The 22,581-nt window shown below is 39.9% G+C and overlaps 1 protein-coding gene across 2 annotated transcripts; it reads right to left on the bottom strand.

Annotated features, from left to right (window-relative positions):
• Window positions 1-568: 568 nt before the first annotated feature.
• CB2H6orf163 (chromosome B2 C6orf163 homolog) lies at window positions 569-19,880 on the bottom strand. 2 transcript variants are annotated; one of them, XM_007076912.3, is made up of 5 exons: window positions 19,454-19,880; window positions 15,505-15,599; window positions 13,974-14,081; window positions 8,673-8,875; window positions 569-1,075 (listed from the first exon to the last, which is right to left on the bottom strand). In XM_007076912.3, exons 1-5 carry the CDS (start codon window positions 19,599-19,601, stop codon window positions 640-642), a joined length of 990 nt encoding a protein of 329 aa, XP_007076974.2. In that variant the 5' UTR covers window positions 19,602-19,880; the 3' UTR covers window positions 569-639. The 2 variants fall into 2 exon arrangements, with proteins under 2 accessions (XP_007076974.2, XP_042841253.1); XM_042985319.1 differs by lacking the exon at window positions 19,454-19,880 and adding an exon at window positions 15,762-15,813.
• Window positions 19,881-22,581: the final 2,701 nt, after the last annotated feature.

The raw sequence follows: 22,581 nt of genomic DNA, 5'->3' as shown, positions 1-22,581 counted from the left end.
CTGCCTCTCTGCCCCTCTGCCCCACTCACGTGCTCTCTCTCTCTCTAAAAAGTTTAAATAAATAAATAAATAAATAAATAAATAAATAAATAAATAAAGATGTATTTTTCTTTCACAACTGACCAATATAAATGAATCCTCTCTGAATTATCTTATATAGGGCTCCCAGAATTTAAATGTTATCTTACTGGATTTGAGGGAAATTGCTTTTTTTCCCTACAATGCTGTTGCAGTTCACCAAAAAACAGTCTTTACTGGACGTTAACACACCTCTCCACAATGGGAACAATCTAAAAGGATGACTCTTAACTTGTTTTCAATGGCAACAATTTCTAAACTAGTTACCTGTCTGATGTAGACATGAATAAAGCCAGTTAACAGAAGTTTCTTTGGACTTCTTCCAAGAAACCTTCTCCCCTCCTAAATAGTTTTGGTCCCTCTTACTTTTTTCTCTCCTCAGTTAGATTTAGAACTCAATGTAGCCTGGAATGTGCTTTTTGAGTATTTTGGTTTTCCATCAAAATGCCCACAGCCTGTTGTACCCTGCACGTAACTGGGAATCAATAAATGGTTTTTGAGTTCATTTATTTAGTGTTCGGAACAATGGCTTTGTAGTGAAATTTCAGTTAAAGACTTCTTCTAACCAAGAGTTGTTTCATTCTCCTCAATAATAAGATTGGAAGGTGTTTTCTTTCTTTCTGGCAGAATAAAATCTGCATGTCCTGGTGAAAGCTTAGGAAATGTATAATTGATGTATTTTTGAAATGCTGCCCTTGTTTCCTGCAATTCCTCCTCCAGGAAATCCTTCCAATTTGTCATGATGCCTAGTTGTTTCACTATGGACAGCAGCTCCCCCTGGGTGTTAACCAGCTTATCCATCACATTTCCAAGTGTGGCCTGATGTGTCTTCTCTGCCTCTTGGAGTACTTCCTGAACCTCTTCTTGCTTCTGCCTCTGAGCCATGCAATAGTAGACGTTCATTTCATGTTCTTTTTCTTTTATCAGTTGGCTCACGTTCTTCTTTTGATCCTTCATAGCTGTTATACCAGTATTCAAAAGTTCCTCCATGGCCATTCTACAAAAGATATGGATTTATAAGTTAGATGGGTTAGCCGCTAAAAACAAAAAGATGTTGCCTTTCACCTAAGATGGATGAGACATTATTGCATTGTTTAGATGAGCCACCAGTCTGAGACAGGCAGGTAGAAATGAGCTTTTGGACTGCATTAGCTGTCAACAATTCAAAAACATTTTTCAAGCAGGGAGGTCACTCACTGAGTTTCCCGCTGGAGGCTAAGGCGAGGCCTACTAGCCGAGTATCTGGTAGTTTTAGGGACCTGAGTCCTCTCTGGCTAGAAAAATATGAATGCAATGTGTAAAAATGAAGAAATGTAGGGTCAGAGATCCAAACCCCTAGAGAAAGTATTTCTCTGTATCAGTCCAGCACTTCCCTTTAGCCAGAGGGGAGAAAATTGTACTCATAGTTTTATCTGAACAATACTCTATGATAGTCGCCTGAACCTTTTGGTCTCAAAACACCTTTTGACTCTTAAAATGATCAAAGAACCCAAACGACTTTTGTTTATGTGGATTATATCTAGTGGCACTGATAGTATTATAATTAAAAGTGAGACATTTAAAAAATATTCATAAATTTATGTAAGGTATGATTAAATCTATTAAATGTAATTAACTTACCTTTTATGAAAAATGTATTTTCCAAATTAAAAAAAATGGTAAAGGCGTGCCTGGGTGGCTCAGCTGGTTGAGCGTCTGACTCTGGTTTTGGCTCAGGTCATGATCTCATGGTTTATGAGTTCAAGCCCCACTTTGGGCTCTATGCTGACAGTGTGGAGCCTGCTTGGGATTCTCTCTCTCTCCCTCTCTCTGCCCCTCCCCTGATTGCTCTGTGTCTCTCTCAAAATGAATAAATAAACTTAATTTTTTTTAATTGGTGAGAAAAGTGGCATAATTGCACATTTCTTCTTGTAAACTCTTTACTTGTCTAGCTTAAAAGCAAGGAAGATGGATTTGTCATATTGTTTCAATCTGTTGTGACATCATACATCATAAAACCATATAAAATGCCACTATATACTTGTGAGGTAATGAGAGTGAAAAGGCAAATAACATCTTAGTATTATCAAGAAAATACTTTGACCTCAAGAACCCCCTGAAAGGGTGTTAGGGACACTGAGCAGTCCTGGGATCACACTTTGAGAACCACTGCTGAACGAGTTCACAGACCTCTGGTTGTTATGTATTTAATTATATGAAATTTATAGCAGCCAACTGTTTTGAATTCTTACCGTGTCCAAGGCAAGGCAAGTAAATGAGCATCCCATATATATATTTGCACAATATTTCCTCAGAACAAATCCCATGAGGTATATCTATTATTACACCTATTTTACTGATGAGGAAACAGGCTTGGAGAGGTCAAGTAATTTGCCCAATTTCACTTAATTAGTAAAGTGGCAAAATGAGCAACCTAGGCAGTCTGAGTCCAGGTCGAAAGCTTTTAGCTGCTGCAATATACTCTGGTGGATGCCTTGGGTTAACTAGTTTGAGTAGAACCTCTAAAGATTAGAGAATCAAGTAATTTACAGATGTGGTTCAAATATTTAGGGTTGTTAATGAAAATCCTCCCCCCCCCCCCGCCTCCTAGTCTAACACAATCTTCCCAAGACTTGGCATCTGCCCTTCTTCTAACTGCTTTCTTCTAAGATACAATTCTCTCATTGTCTCCAATTCTTTCAACTTGACTTTCAAACGTGGCCAACTTCCCCAATCTTGAGGTAAACATCAGTTGTCCCCTCACCTCTCTAGCTGCAATGCTATGTCTCTCTTCTCCCTTTTCCCACCAGTCAGGCTGTATCTATGGTTAATAACAAGGGTTAACATTTACTAAGTACTTACTACCTGTCCTGCTTTAGATTCTCTCTCTCTCCCCCTCTGCCCCTCTCCCCTACTCACTCTCTCTCTTCAAAAAAATTAAATTAAGTATTTTTTAATACAAATTACCCATAATTTTTTTTTCTCAAAAGAGGGCCTAGAAATCATATCATATGAGGAAAGACTAAAGTAACTGGCTTAGTACTTTTTGTTTTTTTCTTTTCTCCTCCAAATGAAAGCTTGGACAATCTCTCTCTCTTCTCAAGTCTCAGAAGGATCACTACGCAGAGAGTGAGAAGCCAAGTGTGGATGTGAGGATGAGACTGAGCACATTTTGGATCCACATTAGGAAGCACATGACAAGAAGAGGCATTCGGCATTTTAACCAACCACTTCAACCACCTGCAAAATTCCTGTTACAGAAGCACTCGGGAGGCTCCCCAGTGCCTGGCAGGCATCCAACAAAAGGGATGGCAGGTTCAACTCGATGACCTCCAATGCCCCTCTGACATGATGTGAATGTTTATGCTTCTTTCTGTAAGTGGTGGGGTCTATCTGCCATCTCTAATTTTATGAGGCTCTATTCTTGGAATTTCAGAATTACATACCATATTTACATGTAGTGCTGGCCAGAAATGAACTATTTTTGAATAAATTTAGTATGTGTCCTATATGTGTGTGTGTATGTGTGTGTGTGTGTGTGTGTGTGTGTGTGTGTGTGTATATATATATATATATATATATATATATATGATTCAGTCTGATATTTTATAAAATGGGTTCTCAGAGAAGAAAAATAGATTATTGGGGTGCCTGGGTGTTTCAGTCAGTTAAGCGTCTGACTTTGGCTCAGGTCATTAACTTGTTTTCGTGAGTTTGATCCCCACTTCAGGCTTTGTGCTGACAGCTCAGAACCTGGAACGTACTTTGGATTCTGTGTCTTCCTCTCTCTCTGCCCCATCCCTGCTCGCAGTCTGTCTCTCAAAAATAAATAAAGATTAAAAAAAACTTTAAAAACGTAGATTGCTAAATAAAAAATAGAGACTAATATATAATAATCCAACCTCATTAGACTCTTGGGGAAAAAATGAAGCATGGAAAAACCATACCAGCAATTGATTTGTGCTTTGCTCTTTAGGGCCTCTCTTAACTCCTTCTCTCACTTTTTTGGGGACACTGTTGAAATGGTACAAGTATATAGCTCACAAGTTTAAAGAATAATATCTGTCCATTCCTTCCCTTCTACCTATTAAGTGAACTTTTCATTTTCCCCATATATTTTGCTAAGAGTACACTTTTCAACCTCCTTTCTATGTCTATCAGTAAAAATCCTGGCTCTCTTATATCAGGATGAACCAATGCTTCATTTCCCCATTTCTTCAATTCCTAAATTATAAAGGGATTTGTTCCCCAAACTCATTTGTCATCAGGTATTTAGGGTGATGTTGAAAATTTGCCTGATGTGCCCACAATAAGCTATTAATCCATTTTTTCACTTGAACTATAGGACTGTTAGCACTATCTTAATCAGTTATAACCATTGTGTTGTGAGGAAAATATATTCTGATTATCTGCCTGAGAAGCTGGGAACCAAAGGGCACCCGGGTGGCTCAGTTGGCTAAGCATCCAACTCTTGATTTCGGCTCAGGTCATGGTCTCACAGTTTGTAGGATCAAGCCCCACGTCAGCTCTTGCACTGACAGCGTGGAGCCTATTTGGGATTCTCTCCCTCTCTCTCTGACCCTCCCCCACTCATTCTCTCTCTCTCTCTCTCTTTTTCTCTCTCTCTCTCTGCCTGTCTCTCTCTCTCTCTCTCTCTCTCTCTCTCAAAATACATAAACATTAAAAATTTAAAAAAAGAAAAGGAAATTGGAAACCTGGTCTTTCAGGGTTAGTGATACCCTCAAACTGAGGCGACAGGCATTATATAGGTTTGGTTGTGGGCGCATCTCCAGAGACCACCTTTCAGCAGTGCATTTATATCTCAGGGTTGTTTGTATTCTTAACCTTCCCTTGGTTCTGCATCATTACACTACCCACTTTCCCCTCTACATGTTTGCTCATGCTGTCCTCACTCTTTTCAGTCTTTCACAAATGGGATCTCCTTCCTTCCAAGTCCCAACCCAAGACTAACTGCCTCCAACAAACCTACCTCACCGCACAGCTTGCACCCTTGTTACTTGACCATTCCAGGGCTTTCCCGGCACTTACATGTTCTTTGTACCTGCCCATCTAGCCTTGGTCTGTGGGGCAGCCATGCTTTCGTGACTTCACATGTTGAAGAAATACCCTTATTTCCTTACACTAGAACTCAGGACCATATCCACAGAAGACACTTTATAAGCTCTGGTGAAATGAGAAGGGTAGTATAATGGAAGGTCATAAGCTTTGGTATCATATAGACCAGGGTTCACATCAGGCTCTGTCACCTCTCCTCTACATGACCTTCTCTACATGACCTCTAAATGAGGTTGCTCAGTCTCTCTCTTAAGTCTCAGAGTTTTCATCTGAAGATATGGAGAATGATAGAATCCCTCAGGAAGGTATATAAGAATTCAGTGAGAAGCACACAAAGGGCCTTGCATGTGCTAGGTGTTAAATAAAAGGTAGCTATCATTAGGAATTAGAGCCATGACCACAAAAATTCCTGAGCAGCCACTTCATTCACGCCTTTGTCTTGGACTAGAAAACACTTAGAAGAACCTTTCCAGGCAAAGCTTGCCTGCCTGCTTGCTTGCTTGCTTTTTTTTCTTCCTCCCCTCCTTCCTTCCAGCAAAAGAGTATGGTGTCTCCTAGATAATCTATTTAGAATCTAATCACCCCAGTCCACAAAAACGTTTTCTGTGAATTTAACATATTTGTCATAATATGTATGTGTTCAGAATACTTAAGTCTTGATAGTTTCTAGTCAAATAAAAGATCTACAGTTGAATTCTAAACACTGGTCCTTCTCCATGTATTGGTTTCTGCAAATACTCTAAGGAACACTAGAATGTAGCAATGTCTAGAAATAAGATCTGATGTACTGCAGAGTGAGTTCAGCTAATTAGAACAGATTTGAAACTTTGTTAATAAATATATTTTTTAAGTTTATTTATTTTGAGAGACAGTAAGGGAGCAGGGAAGGAGCAGAGAGAGAGAGAGAGAGAGAGAGAGAGAGAGAGAGAGAGATTGAATCCCAAGTAGGCTCCACGCTGCCAGTGAAGAGCCTGACTCTGGGCTCAAACTCATGAACTGTGAGATTATGACCTGGGCCGAAAACAAGAGTCAGATGTTTACCAACTGAGCCACCCAGGCCCCCCATGTTTAATAAATATTTAAAGAATGCATACCCTGTGCCAAGCTCTCTTCCAGGCATTTGGAATACATTAATGAACAAAATGGACACTCCAGTTGGATACACGTAAACAACAGACATGGCAGTTCCCTAATTTCAGTCAACTGATTTAATAAAAGGCAGTCATTGAAAATATTCTATTCAAACCTCAGAGAAGAAAGGGCTGGGGCAGTGGGGAGGGGGCGGGGGGGGGTCGTGGTGGTGAAGGCAACAGAGTGAGGGAAGGAGCAGACACTGCAGGTACATGAGGAGTGGTTCCAGAAGCCCCTATAGGAGGAGCGGACTTCCTGTAGATGCAGGGCGGGGAGAAGGGAGAGGAGGATACTACCTTTCACCACATCAGACCACAACTCATTTGGGAGTTACCGCCTTCTCTACCTTTCTCCCAGAATCCTCTTTTACCTTCTTCTTCTTTTGCCTCAATGATGATTTATAGCCTATGCATGAAGAAAGGTACCACTGAAACAGCCACAGCTGCAGCCTTCATTTTTACTTATCTGCAAAATAAGATTCTTAGAGGACTTTACCTTTGGCCCTGCTCTAAACAGTTCTAACATAGAAGATTTTTACCCATTAACTACACACAAATCGATTTGTTCATTAAGTCAAAGAGCAAAGCAAAAGAGACAAGTCCTAGACTAGATGGCAAACAGAGGTTTCAGTCCTGGTTCTGCTGCTGCAGCCATGTGATCTTAGGCAAGTCACTTAACACCTGGAAACTGTGGTTTTTTTCTTGGTCCCAATAATCACTAGGGATCCTGACTGTTGTCCTGTTAAAACTGGCCAATTCCATCAAATGTTCATTGAATACGTAATAATGGTTACTTTGGGGGCACATGGGTGGCTCAGTCGGTTAAGCATCCAACTCTTGATTTCAGCTCAGGTCATGATCTCACAGTCATGAGATTGAGCCCTGCATTTGGCCCTGTGCTGAGGGTGGAGCCTGCTTGGGATTCTCTCTCTCCCTCTCTCTCTACCTGTCTCCTGCTTGTGCTCATGTCTGCTCTCTCTCTCTTTCTGTCTCTCAAGATAAATAAATAAACATTAATTTTTTTTAATGTTTATTTATTTTTGAGAGAGAGAGAGAGAGAGAGAGAGAGACAGAGCACAAGCGGGGGTGGGGGGGAGCAGAGAGAGAGGGAGACACAGAATCCAAAGCAGGCTCCAGGCTCCAAGCTGTCAGCACAGAGCCAATGCAGGGCTCAAACTCACGAACTGTGAGATCATGACCTGAGCCAAAGCCAGCCGCTTAACCAACTGAATTACTCAGATGCCCCAATAAAAAACATTTTTAAAAAATGATTACTTTGGTACTCTTAAAAACAAGTGATCTGATTTATGTAAAAAGTATTTGTGATTATGTAAAGCATAAGGCTATAGTTCATCAAAAGGACACGAATGAGACAGACCCATTATTTAAAATGAAGTCCTTGGGAGACAGAGAGGGTAGGAAAGCAGTAAGTCAGGGCTTAACAAGTTTTGCCCTATATATTTCCAAAGTGTCAATTTTATTTATAGCGTGTATTACTTGTGTAATAAGAAAAAGACCAAAAGTAACACATCCATGCTAGTGTATGATACCAGCTAGAGAATGTGAAGATTGCCTTTTATGTGTTTATGGGGAAATATTTGTTGATTTCTCTCCTTAGCCTCTTAAAACTGGAGAATCAGAAGGAAAAACACATTATTTACGATGGTAGTTATCTCTTGAGAGTGTGGAGAGGAAGGAAAAATGATTGAGGAGCTTCACGTGGGAACTTTAGAAGTGTTAGCAATTTTCGGTTTCTTCAGATGAGTGGTAGGTCATTGAATATTCATGTTATTTTTGTTTAAACCATACACACATACACACACATTATACAATGTATTATATATTGTTCTCTATGCTTGATATATTCCATAATAAAAATGTAAAAACACAGGAGCGCCTGGGTGGCTCAGTCGGTTAAACATCCAACTTCAGCCTGGGTCATGATCTCACAGTTCATGAGTTTGAGACTTGCGTTGGGCTCTGTGCTGACAGCTCAGAGTCTCCTCGAGTACTCACTGTCTCGTGGAGGAAACCAGCAACTTAATCGTGCAATGAATGTTTTATGCAAAAAAGGATTCTCTGTCTTCCTCTCTCTGCACCTCCCCCACTCGTGCTTTTTCTCTCTCTCTCAAGCTAAATAAATAAACTTTAAAAAATGTAGAAACACAGGGGCACCTGGATGGTTCAGTTGGTTGAGTGTCTGACTTGGCACAGGTCATGATCCCGTGCTTTGTGTGTTCGAGTCCCACGTCGGGCTCTGTGCTGACAGCTCAGAGCCTGGAGCCTGCTCCAGATTCTGTGTCTCCCTCTCTCTATGCCCCTGGGAAATATGTGCCTCAACCTTACCCTTTCTCCCAGTAGATTTGGCCAGAGTAAGATACTGATTTGCAAATGTGTTCTCTGGAATACCTTTTCTGGGCCTGGATTGCCTCCTGGGCCATCTGTCTCTCTTCAGCCCTGGCCTTCTCCACAGCCTGGACCTTCTCCCTGTGGCACTCCATCACAATCCTTTGGATTCTATGCACCATGCGTTGTTCTGCAGCCAGGTGTTCTCTCTGTAGTTCATCTTCCATGTTTTGGTGAATCTCTATCTTGGTTTTAGCTGCCATTTCCTTTGAGAAACAGTTTGACAGCTTTAGATGTTACAGCTTTGATGTCTAAAAATGCACACTAAGAGGTTATTCAAATCATAGTTCATTAACCTGCTGGAATGTGCACCGGTGAACACTGATGATTTAAAAGAAGAGTGTGTATAATATGGAAAACTTCCATTTATATTATGCACCAGAAATGTGCAAACTATATAGCATAAATATTTATTTAGGTAATATTAGAAGGGAATATGCAAAAAGGAAAAATAGGTCTGTCTCTTTTTCCTTGATTGTCCCAAATCCTATAGTGTCATATTATCTTTACACATAATTAGAAATACATAATATGATTCTGTTAAGAAGTCATTCCTGGAAAATGACAGAAATAATGACTGTGCCTCCAAAGTGTCTCCTGGGTGTGGGGGGGAGGGGGAGCCTGAACTCAGAGAGCTAACAGTTGCCCATTACTCTAGTCACAGGAGCTTGCTGGCCGGTCCTCCTGCCATTTGGGCATTCCAGCTCACTAGCGTTGAGGGGTCCTCTCTTGTTCACAAAAGGGACAGGAACAAATGCTCCATTACTCCAGGGCAGAAGGACCTGTGGATGCCTTTGGCCAAGTAAAGTGAGGAGGCACTAGTCAGACCAGGACTCAAGAAAAACAGATTCTCAAAGAAAACCCTGTAACCATTCTGGAAATGCCAACCAACTCCGCTGTGTGCCAGGCACCTGCTGGGCCCACACACTACAAACATAAGAAGGCTAGAATCTTCCTCCTCAAGGGCTCACTGTCTCATGGAGGAAACCAGCAACTTAATCATGCAATGAGTGTTTTATGCAAGAAAGGAGGCAACAATCAATTCTGTCTAGAGTTTCAAAACTTACATTTGAACATAAATTTTTATCTCTATTTCAGGGATAACAAGAGAGCATAAAGAAATTAAGTTATTTCTCATAGTGAGTCAGTCAAAGAACTAGGAACAGAAAGCAGAGTTCTTAATGTCAGTTTCTTGCTTCATTGTTGGCCGTGATGCTAGGGTCCTTCAAGAGATTCATCAGTGTATTTTCATTCCAGACACCCCGTACAACCTTCTAATTACAGTGAGCATGACTGCTTGCTTTCTCTCTCTCTTTCTTTTGAACTCTACATCTCATGGGAAACTGAAATCATTTTAGCTTTGCAGAAAAAAGTGTCTCAACAATTAAAATGTTTGTTAGACTACAGTTTTTTTCAAGAGAAAGAAAGTCTTCAACTTCTCACTTTGGCTACTTCAAGGGTGAAAATTTTTAAAAAAATGAATAAAACAACAGAAAACAACTTTAAGAATCTCTCCAGAGTGGCCTCAGTTCATGTATTTAGAAAAAATTTTTTAAGGGAAACATTGGCTGTTTAGAAATGCCAGCTAGGTTTTCCATACTACAGAAGGCTTTGTCTCTTAAAGGACTAGAACTTTTTGGTAATAAAACACTTTGAATGGAAATATTTCTAAATGTCTGTGACATCTACCTTACTTCATAAAAAGAGTAGAGTGAACACACTTTAACATTTCTTGGTGATCTAGGCTGGTAGATAAAGGAGAATGATTGTATTGAGCTAAATACTTTGTACTACGTTTAGTAATCGTTCAAGTTTATTGGGTTCCCTGTCTCAGTTATGAATGACCCCAGACTGCTTTGCTTTTGGAGACCTGATACCTGGTTTTTGTAATGTTTCTTGTTCTTCACATGCTATTGTGCTGAGAACTCTCTGTTCTAACTGCTGTCTGTGAGCTCCTTTTTGTCATTTCTAGTTGCTGGCATTTAATCTATTTTGGATTTGTGAAGTTGAGCAGCCACATCTGTTGGGCTCAGGCTGTCAAGTAAGTGTAAATAACATTTGAGTGGGGAATGGAAAGGTTCTGCTATGAGTAATAAGCCTGAGTTTCTGTCTTGTAGTCAGAGGCCTTTATTTAAATTCCCAGGGGATATTTTAAATTATTTCTGGGTTTTCAAGTGTATTCTCAGTAATTGAAAGGGCTGAATGGTTGAGCTTTAGATAAATGAAGTAGTACATAAAATATTTTTATTTGAATCATAGAATTTAAAAATGACACCCCAGCCCTTTATTTTGGCTGGGTTCTGAACTTGGATTCAAAGAACTAAAATGGAGTCCTTCCTTTATGTAATGATGTATTAAAAGCAAAATCATTTTACTGCCTCACAAAGCATGTGGGATATATATTTAAAGCTACAAAAATAATTCAGTGACTATTTGGCAGTGTTCTTATTCAATGGAAAGCCTCCCAGTTAAATTACTTTACTGAAATGCATTTTGAGTAAATCAGCTCATATATTGAGATATTGTAAGAAACAGCCTCATGAAACCCATCATATTTACTGTGCAGATGTTTGACAGACATTTATGACACAACGGCTCCCTTAGGAGAAGTTTCTCTCAGCTATCACATGCAGGAATATCTGGGCCTCTCTATCTGATTTGTTTTTACCTAATGGATATGGTGATTCATTGAATTTTCATCTTTGCATTGACTGCCAGAAAGCTCAAGGCCCAAATAGTGAAAATTGCACAGGAACTCATGCACACATACAATTTTAAGTTTCAAATTCACTCCTGACTTCATCATATTTTCTACTCTGATTTTACCTTAGGTTCCATTTCATCATTTGCTTTTTAATATTATTGTATTTGAATAAGTTAATATAAAAATCTTTTCAAAATAATGTCTGTTCATTGGGTAAGATCTTGAAATTTTACTCAACAGCAAGCATCTGAGACTTGCGCCAAATTCTTAATGTTATAAAAGAGTAATACATAGTGATTTCTACATATCAGAATTGAATGGTATTTGGTTTTAGAAGGGCTTGGTTTTCTGCTCTATATATTGGTAATCTTAAACTTTAATACACAGAAGAATCAGACAGAATGCTGGTTAAAAACCTTGCCCCTGACTCTGTAGGTCAGGTGGAGCCTGGAAATCTGCATGTTAAGCTCCCAGGTGAACAGATTCTGAGGCAGGTGGTTCATAGACACCCCCCTGAGAAGCAGTACTGATGTCTATGTCTGGGTATCCTACAGTTGAAACAATCCTATGCATCCCTCTTAGATAAATCACTCTTTTGTTATATAAAAAATGTCCTGAGATGGCAGTACAAATGTGAGTTCCCAAACCCTAGACAACTATTTTAGAAAGGTCAACCTCCTTCTAACTTTTCCCCTTTCCATTTTCTTAGGACTTCCTCTACTTTAGCACTAAGTGTATCAACTCCACTCAAAGACAATATGAGGGACAGTCAATGTGAGCTCCTTAAAACAGGCATCACAGCTAAATTATCCTTCTATCTGCACAACATAATGCCAGGAGCAATATTCAAAATACTGGGGCACCTGGGTGGCTCAGTCAGTTAAGTGTCCGACTTAGCTCAAGTCATGATCTCACCGTTTGTGAGTTGGAGCCCCACATTGGGCTCCATGCTGACAGTGAGGAGCCTGCTTGGGATTTTCTCTCTCCCTCTCTCTCTGCTCCTCCCCTGCTTACTCTGTCTCTCTCTCTCTCTCTCTCTCTCTCTCTCTCTCAAAAATAAATAAATAAATAAATAAACAAACAAACAAAAAAATTTTTAAATGTGCATACTCTGGCTGCAGCATTGGGGCAGGGTCCAGCTTTGGAGTTTCCCACCAATTTAAAGGGGTAGCCCTTTTAATTGGGGGAGGTCTTGGAGACTGGGGAAGCAGCCAGGGTGACTTAGGTGTTAGGGAGCTTGGCGAGTGGCTATCTATCAACTGATAGAGAAGTATTTAAATGCTTATGGTCATCCTGGAAGATGTCAGCTGAACAGTAGGCCTGCCTAGACATGCTAGAAACGCTCTTCAAGTTTTGAACTGAAAAAGGGAATGGGCGTGGACCACTGCAGCCAACCTTTTGGGAACCAGGCCACTGGTGCAAAGCAGGGAGGATCCCACTACCCTTTAGGAACCAGAAGCAAAGCTCCCTTTGCTGCCAACAAGTTTCCTGAGGACTAAATAAGGATCTGATATACAGTAGGTGCTCATTGCTGAAACAATGAATAAATGGGACCAGTGGTCCCTGAACTGTTTGTTAATTATGTTCTTATTAAGTTAGGCCAAACCTGGGGCCAGACTTCTGCCACTTTCCCTCCAGCCTCTGACCATGAATTGTCACATCTATACCATGTCCTTTCCTATACCTCCTGTGGCCAACATGTAAGAATAGTTCTATATCCTTTTCCTTTGATCAGCTTTTGTAACTGAGGTACTGAACTAAATAATGAATTCCTGGGCCTCTACTTGGAAAGTTTGCTAGTTACCTACAGTTGTGTGTTCAAACAGGTTACAGGTTACAAAGAGGACCCTTTGTTTTATGACCTTTGGCACTGCAGGAAATATTCAGTAGCAGCTCAGGGTCCCTCTTGGTATTGCAGTAAATGCAAATTTAGGGAAAAGGATGCAATCAGAGAGCCCAGGAGAAGGAAGAAAACAGCCTATTTCCTTCGTTCAACACCAACTTGAGCACTTCTAAGTCAAGGCCCTCTGTGGGACACCGGGCTAGAGTGGTAATGAGAGTCAAGCCCTAATGGAGGCTACAGTCGTGTGCAGGTCAGACATTCAACAAGTAATCACACGGTCTATTTAACTGCAGTGATGGGTGTAAAAGGGGACAGGGTGTCAAGGGCAGACTGATTCAGGTAAAGTAGTGATGTTTGAGCTAAATCTGATGAGGTGGGGGAAGGACATTCTGACAGAGACCCTGAGGTGGGAAGGAGGTGGGACACTCAGGTTTGAGGACCCAGAAAAGGGCCATGAGAGAGAAGAGAGGCTGGCACAAGAGATGTGGTGGGTAAGGCAGGCAGGATGGCTCCTTTGGGCCTTGAAACCCCATCATTTGGGTTCAATACATCAGAGATTCTCCTGCACCCATTCATCACTGCTGCCTCTCATCTGTGAGCCTAGCATCTCTTCTGTGAAAATCCTGGGTCTCCTGACCAACCTCCAGGAGACACCCATCAAGGTTTTACAGATTTTGTTTTTCTCTTCTCCCTTTGCCAGAGCTTTCCACTGATGTATGTACTCTTAAAAAGACAACAAACAAGCCATTATAAAAACCTGTAAGTCTTTTTGATGTTCTTCTTTCAGAATCTGAATATTCATTTTGTGTTTGTCATTTGCTTCTTCAAGTGCCTTCTCGATTGCTTGTTTTTGGCGTTTATCAGCCTTTGAAAGAAACAGTCCAAATTTATAAATATTTATATATTAATATATACACTTATATTAACATACATTTTTCATGTTTACTGAAAATTAGCAACCACGATGGGGCCCCTCATCACTTGCTCCGTTCCCATCTCAAACCTCTCCCAGAAAACTGGCTGCCTTAGCCAGAGATGCCCTAACACATCCCAACCTAACATGGCTAACATCACTGTTTTGTGAACTGCTAAAGAGGGTTTTAGTATAAGCTGCTGGGTTGTCTTTTATTTGGCACTTTATTTCTTGCTTGATTGACTATCAAATTAATGTATGCTCATCGCAGAAAATCTGGAAAATATAGAGAAGTGGAAAGATGCACAAAGCAAGAATTTGCTGAGAAAGGAGGCTGAGCACCATCCCAGACCTCCTGCATCAGGTGTTCAGAAAGAGGTTCTATTATTTTATTTGAAGAGAGTGCCCAGATCATTAGATATGATGACATTCAAATTGTAGATTACTCACAAAAGCATTGCCTTATATTAGGGTGTATAATTGATGGTTTGCAATTCATTTGAATTTTACTATTATTGATAAAGATAGAGGACTACTAAGATTTTTATTCATATATCTTTGCTCTTGGTGAATTTTGCACTTTCAAAGTACTTTAATACCAAGCTTGTGCTGGTACTAATGCTGGACAGTTCCAATACCATTTGCTATGATGTCTATGTTATAAAGGAACTGAGAAATAATGCTCTAAGCACTGTGGCTTGTCCTGCCCTCATGGAGCATAATTCTCTTCAGGAAGTCGTTTATGTTATTCTTCAGGAAGAAGTGGAAGTTGGAGGATTGAGATTTTGCTTCAGTTAAGGGTCTGGGATCTGACTATGAACCTCAATACACTCAAATTGCCCCTATGACCCTCAGCAGTCACGGGGACAAGGTATCAAGGACTTTGGAGAGAAGAGAGCAAGGAGAGTAGGCGATAATACAGCATTTGGAAAAAAAAAAAAGAGCACTTGGTCAGGGGTATTTCACACTGCACAAATGTATGGTCTACATATTAAATATTGAGCAATAATAAACAATTATCAACAAGGGTGTCTTTTTTTGTTGTTGGAAGTTTTAAGCCAATGAGAATAAAAAAAGCAGGAGTCATCCACACATAGGGGCAATTTAGAAGGAAGGGAGCTCCTAATGGTGTCTGCCTCTTACTAAGAAGCTCCTATGCACCTGACATTATTTCACTGAACTCTTTCAACAGTCCTATAGAATATTATTGTTCCTCTTTTACATTTGAAGAAGCCAAGACTGCAGAGTTGGAGAACTTGCCCAAGGTCCCACAGACAGCCAGGATTCAAAATCAGTTCTGCTTATTGTTTCAGACAAATCCAAAAAGTGAAAGAACTCTAAAGATGCATTTAGGTTGATATTCAGTTTCTTTTACCTGCACCCACACATCAGCTTCTGCTTTTGCAATACGTTCTTTGAGTATTTCCTCTTGGAATTGCTCTTCTTTATTCAGAGTATTTGCCCCAATATCTGTGTATTTGAGGAAAAACAATCACAAGTATCCACAGACTGTTTTTTCTTCTTCACTATTACCTATTTATTAGAGTTATCTAAAAGATATACCCTTTTAGGAGATGCCAATCTTTTCTTTAAAGGGGTACACTTTTCCGTAATTAATGAGAGGGAACTCACAGCACCGTTGGGTCTTGAGACAGTCTGTTCCTGTCATCACACTTGGGCCATACAATAGGCAACTGGGGAGGTAAAGTGACAGAAAAGAGCATTTTGTGTTCCTAAAATAGGACAGTGAGGGAATATTCAAGTGATATTAGCACATTATTCTGCTCCTGTCTGCTTGTCCTTCTCTGGATGCTGGTGTTCTCTCCCTCAGGAAAGAGGCAGCAGAAAATGCTTTCTTCACTCTGAAACCTGCTTTCTTCATGTGCAGATCTTCATGGTTTAGCCGTTTCAGTTGTGGAGTAAGGGGGCAGCTGTTTAGTACTTGTCTGTCAATGGTCTCATTTAATTTCCACATAACATTCCCATAATGATAGCCTCCCTACCCGGGCAAAAAAATAAAAGCCTACATAGGTTAGAGGACTACACAGATAGCTAGGACTACACAGATAGAGCAAGACCTGCAGCCAAGCTCCATCTCTGTCTGCCAGAGGTGGCTCAGGACTTGTATGCAGGCTACGAGCCTTTTCAGTGCTCAAGTCACACACATAGTGATCTTTCTCCCCAGTCCAACTTCTTACGCTACCTACCCTTCAGTCCAGTTATTTCTCACATCTTTGATTGGTTGAATTATTAACTTTTCATGTGATTAGCTCTTGACAATGAACTTCCTAAAATTACAAAGCATGTCTTATATTGCAGTGTCTCTCTTACGGTGCTCAGCTTGGCGACACCATTGTAGACACATGCGGTTGCCCAGTATCTCTGCTCTCCCTCCAGTAACAGAAACCATTTTTCTCAAGAATGTCCCTCTCTCACTTCATGTTGTTCTGGAGGCGGGGGGGGGGGGGGGGGTTCCTGCAAATCACTGCAGCCATCCTGCATGTCCTATCACATTGTCCCCATCCTCCAGGCCATAATAATCAGCCCAGGATTGGGCACATGCTCCAGCCTGGCTAACCAGGCTCTTCTCTAGGATTTTATATAAGGAAGTAAGGAGAATATAGCTTTTTTTTTTTTTTCTCTCCCTCTGATATTTCTAAGCTGGAGGTAACAGCCACATAGAGCAGTCTGGGACAACTTTTATTCTTTTCCCCTCTCCTGTAAGCCCGGTTGCAGGAGTAAACAATTAGGCCAACTCACTGAGAGCAAGTGTGGCTACATTGAAAGCCCTGGAGCCAAATCCTGCTTGGGTTTCTCTGTTAAAAGGCCAAGAAATTCTATTTTATGCATGGTCTAGTCTGAGTTGTGTTTTTGTTACCTGCAAATAAACATCCATGTTTGGTGGCATTAAGAGTCTATGATACTAGATTATCAGTGAACCTAAAAACAGAGGGCAGAGGATACTATAGTAGAGATGGACATATATTTTGTAGGCTCAACACTGTGCAGATATGATTATGAAAGATCTAGGAAGAAAGGTGACAGCATGGGCCATCAGTGTATTAAATTTCATAAAAATGTGATACAACTGTGGGTTGCTATTATTCTTTTTTAGCCTAAATCCCATTATTTTATATTATTCTCAACCCTGATTGTACAAGAGGATTCCCACATAGCTTTAAAAAAAATACTCAAAAAGGAAAAGACTACTGATACAAAGAATAACTTGGATGGATCTCAAGGGCATTATATTGAATGAAAAAAGCCAATTTGCAAGTTATATATTATATGATTTAATTTATATAACAATCTCAAAGGGGTAAGATTATAGTGATGGAGAACAGATTAGTGGTTGCCAGGGGTTCAGGTTAGGGTGTGTAAGGAGTAACACAAGGGAGTTCCTTTATGGTGACAGAGCAGCTCTACGTCCTGATTGTGGTGATGGTTATACAACCCTACACGTGATAAATTTCATGAAACTATGAAACAAGAAAAAAATGCACATAAGTTCTGTACCTGAGTTAATAGTATTATTCCAATAGCAATTTCCTGGTTTTGACTATATACTAGCATTATGAAAGATATCAATGAGAGAAACTGGAGGAATACATGGGAACTCTGTTGTTAACACTTGTGAGTCTTAAACTATTGCCAAATAAAAACTATTAAAATATGAAACAAACATAAAAAACCAACACATGCTGAAGCCTGATTCTGAAGGTTCTAATTTAGTGGATCTATGTTGAATTAATATGAAATCCAATGACTCTGTATTTAGATATTTGTAGTAAAAACAAAATTTTTTAAATGTTTATTTACTTTGGGGGGGGGGAGCTCGAGTGGGGTAGGGGCAGAGAGAGAGAGAGGGAGACAGAGAATCCCAAGCAGGCTCGGCGCTGGCAGGGCTCAAGCTCATGTACCATGACATCATGACCTGAGCTGAAGCCAAGAGTCTGAGGCTTAACCAACTGAGCCACCCAGGTGCCCTGTAAAAACAAATGTTTTAAAAGCTGTGTGCACTGCTAGGGTTGAGGACTACTGCACTATGCAATATTCATTTAACATTTATACAGACATTCCCACATGCTCTTGAATTTACTCATTAAGAACATTGACTTAACAGTCAATGACAGGGATGCTGGGTGGCTCAGCTGGTTAAGTGCCGACTTGGGCTGAGTTCATGACCTCACAGTTCATGGATTTGAGCCCCACCTTGGGCTCTGCACTGACAGCTCAGAGCCTGGAGCCTGCTTCAGATTCTGTGTCTCCCCTCTCTCTCTGCCCCAACCCCACTTGTGCACTCTCTCTCTCTCTAAAATAAATAAACATTAAAAAAAACCTTTTTAATAAAAAAGTCAATGACAAATACAGTTCACTGTATATAAAATATTAATTTCTACCTAGTTAGATTTAATTTTGCTTATCTGGATTTAAATATCTCAGAAGGCATAAGAAATCAATCATTAAATGCATATCTAAGAATGGATATCCACTGGCCTGGGTGTAAAAAGCCAAATCATACCAGAGATTGTAATTAATAAGTCACACTAAACATTTACTAGAAGTTAAAGTCAGTTTGGGTATTGATGTTTTTAGAGGATGATTCCAATTTGACCTCTCCCTGTACTGTAGTTTTTTCAAAACACTCTCCATTCTTTAGTTCCTCATATTTTCAAAGATCAAGAGTGAAATTAAATCAGTAGTTTACCAGGTATAAAGGAAGAGAGGGTCAGAGAAGTATCTGGAGAGTCCTTAGGAAAACATTTCTAAGGCTCAAAGTCAGACTACGAACTCTGATGGGAATAAGGAGAGAAGGAAACCTGTAATTACAATCTGATTTGCTTGTATAGTAAATATTCTCAGGTTATCTCCATGCTACCTATGTTTATGTCACCAGCTACTAGTAAAGGTTATAGCTTCACTATTTATTAAGGTGTTACTTGGAGGTATTTCCTCTACCATGTGTAAGGAAGTTGCCAAAGTATGGGCCAGGGCAAAAAGAACTCCTGTTTACTATAATATGCCAACAAATATTTCGTTAAAGCCTCATAACCAACCTGCTAGAGAGGTATTAATATCCCTACTTCATATAGGACTCCCAACATCTCTATAAGGAAACACAATGAGAGGCTAAGTGTACTGTCTAAGGTACACAACTGGTAAGCAGAGAAGCTGGATTTCAACCCATATTCTTTTCATGCCAAACAGACACCCCTGCAAGACAAGCAACTTTGATCAGAAGAGCTGATAAAAGTCAATATAGCAGAAAGAATAGCACATAATGCTATCAAATATTAGAACAAAGGAAAACAAAATTTACTTACCCAGTATATCTTTGTGAGTGTAAAAGCGTGTCTTAAATGGCTTGTATTCATGGATCCGTTTGAAGGTTTCCCCCAAAGGGGCTGGTGGAATTATTTTATTACAAACAGCACAGCAAACAAAATTCGTGTAATTCGGATTTCGGATCATAATTAAGATATCTTTTACTATGTGCAGTTAAAGTACACTTAAGATCAGAAATAAAAGTTTTAAGAAAATCTGGAAGTTTAAGGAAGCTAGAAGAGGATCAAGGTTTTAGGACGATGTTAGAGGCTGGTAAGGATGAAATGATTCGCCATGATTAGGCAGTGGTTATGTGCCTAATGGTAAAGAACGGTTCTAAAAGCCTTTGCCACATAAGGTATGGGCACTGGATTTGGGAAGATTTAAGCAGTGGCTCTCTTCCAGACTTTAGCACTAAACTGTTAACTTACTTAGCAACTGTTGCTAGGTAAGACAAGCTTTGCTCATAAAAGCAACCAGAAATAATGAGGAAAGGGAGCATGGTACAGCCATTCATTTCCCAGATACTCTCTGTACTAGTTTCCTATTGCTGCTGTAACAAATCACCCCACATTTAGTGACTGAAAACAACACCATTTACTCTCTTGCAGTTCTGGAGGTCAGAGGTTCAAAATGAGTCTTATGAGGCTAAAATTAAGGTGTCAGCAGGGCTGGTTCTTTCTGGAGGCTTTACAGGAGAGTCTGTTTCCTTGCCTTTTTTACCTTCTAGAGGCCACCCGAATTCCTTGGCTCATGCCTCACATGATGTAGCCTTTTCTCCCCCTGTGTGCATGGACCTCTATGCTTCTTCCCCTGATCTTCAGCCTCCTTCTTAATAAGGATTAAGATTATATCAGGCTCATCTGGATAATAAAGGGTAATTTTCCCATCTCAAAATCCCTAACTTGATCATATCTGCAAAGTCCCTTCTGCCATATAAGGTAACATAATCACAGGATCTAGGAATTAGGATCTGAACATCTTTGGGGTTGGGGTAGAACAGGAGGAATCATTTTTCAACCTACATTTTCTTTTAAATGGTTTATTTAAAGGGGCACCAGGGTGGCTCTGTCATTAAGTGTCATTAAGAGCCATTTGGCTCAGGTCATGATCTCACAGTTTGCGAGTTCGAGCCCCATGTTGGGCTCTGTGCTGACAGCTCAGAGCCTGGAGCCTGCTTTGGATTCTGTCTCCCTGTCTCTCCGCCACTCACACTGTCTCTCTCCTTCAAAAATAAATAAACATTAAAAAAAATTAAATGTTTTATTTAAAGAATTGATTTCTTTTAGGCCAGCAAAGGAGAAAAATTAATAAATTAATATATTTTAATTAAATTTTTTAATGTTTATTTATTTTTGAGAGAGAGACTAAGCATGAGCAAGGGAGGGGCAGAGAGAGAGGGAGACAGAATCTGAAGCAGGCTCCAGGCTCTGAGCTGTCAGCATGGAGCCCAACGTGGGGCTCGAACTCATGAGCTGTGAGATCTTGACCTGAGCCAAAGTTAGATGCTTAACCTATTGAGTCATCCAGGTGCCCCAATAAATTCACATTTTTATAAACATGATGCTTTGGTGCCATGGCAATAAAACTGGGAAAACATCACAGTATCTTAAAGGAAAAGTTACTTTCCATTACCACTCAAAATTAATAAGCCTGGTTTTTAAAATCACAGTTAACTAATGTGTTGTCCTTGTTTTAAAATGTATAGTCCTGCATCCCAAGAACCACCTCCACGCCTAACAAATTGGAAAAGATTGGTTACCCTATGGAGGATAAGGCTACACCAATAAATAACTTCACAGTTTATTCAGGAAATTCTTGAAAACCAATTTATCAATTGAACAGCTTGCTCCTCTGGGCAAATAGCTCTATCAGAATGGATTACTTCCTTGGGCAAAAAGGTCACTTACCACTTATTAATATTTTACTTATCGAGACTTGCTTCAAGACCTCATCTATTAAGTTTCTAAGTTTTGCCCAGTCTCAACCAGATTCTCACACTGAAAGACATTCCTTTAACCACTTGAACCCTGATTCCAAAATGCTGTACATCTCTCGCCTGGACCATTCCTTTCTTAGATGCAATGTCCAAGTGGCATTTTTCCCTCAGAGAATGAATGAGAACATCAATACACAGCCAGGTAGCCTTTGACACTCTGCACACACACAAAGCCCGTGCTGTAACTTGTAACCATCATGTAATAAGTATAATAGTTAGGTTACCTGTTCCTAAAATTCAGTGTGATTCTTCGCTCCCAGAATTTTTCACAGCTGTGCACCTGCCTCCCTGAATCCACTGCTACCTTGATTCATTCCCATACATAGATGTCACATGGCTGAAGGCTGCTGTATTTCCTGCTGTCCTTCTGTGCTGTGATGGTCTCTTGATAGTTCACCTAAACAGTATCTCCCCCAACAAATAACAACTTATTCTGAATAACAGAGAAATTCTAAAAAATGATGGTGTAATATTAAATGCATAAGTTGAAAACAGAAGAATTCTAATTCTTTAACAGCCAAAGTACACAGGGAAACCAAAAGCAAAATATAATACTTTAAATTAAAAGGCATTTTACACTACTTAAGTGCATTTTAAACTATATGAAGTGTACTATATAGAGAGACATAGCAAAGAAATATTTAGGGCTCAGGAATAAAGTTCTGATTTAGTTGCATACAGATAACTCAGTTATTTAAGCTCTTTAATATCTACAGACAAGACATAATTACATTTTCATACAGCTTACAAACCACAATTAAGTACTAGAAATTAAAAATTCACACCACCTGGGTGGCTCAGTCAGTTAGGCGACTTCAGCTCAGGTCATGATCCCACCGTTTGTGAGTTCAAGCCCTGCAACGGGCTCTGTGCCTGTGCTGACAGCTCAGAGCCTGGAGTCTGCTTTGGATTCTGTGTCTCCCTCTCTCTCTGCCCCTCCTTCACTTGCACTCTGTCTCTGTCTCTCTCAGAAATAAATAAACATAAAAAAATTTTAAAAAAATTCACACTATGGTGATAAACTCTTATACAGTTATTGTTATTTGGCAATAATAAATGAAACAAAATTTCATAGATGAGATTTATTACTGAGCCCCAATTATAGTGATTTGGAAAACAGATAAAAAT

The sequence above is a fragment of the Panthera tigris genome, chromosome B2, assembly GCF_018350195.1.
Source record: "Panthera tigris isolate Pti1 chromosome B2, P.tigris_Pti1_mat1.1, whole genome shotgun sequence".
NCBI classification, from domain to species: Eukaryota; Metazoa; Chordata; class Mammalia; order Carnivora; family Felidae; genus Panthera; species Panthera tigris.
This window is presented reverse-complemented; position numbering and strand designations above follow the sequence as displayed.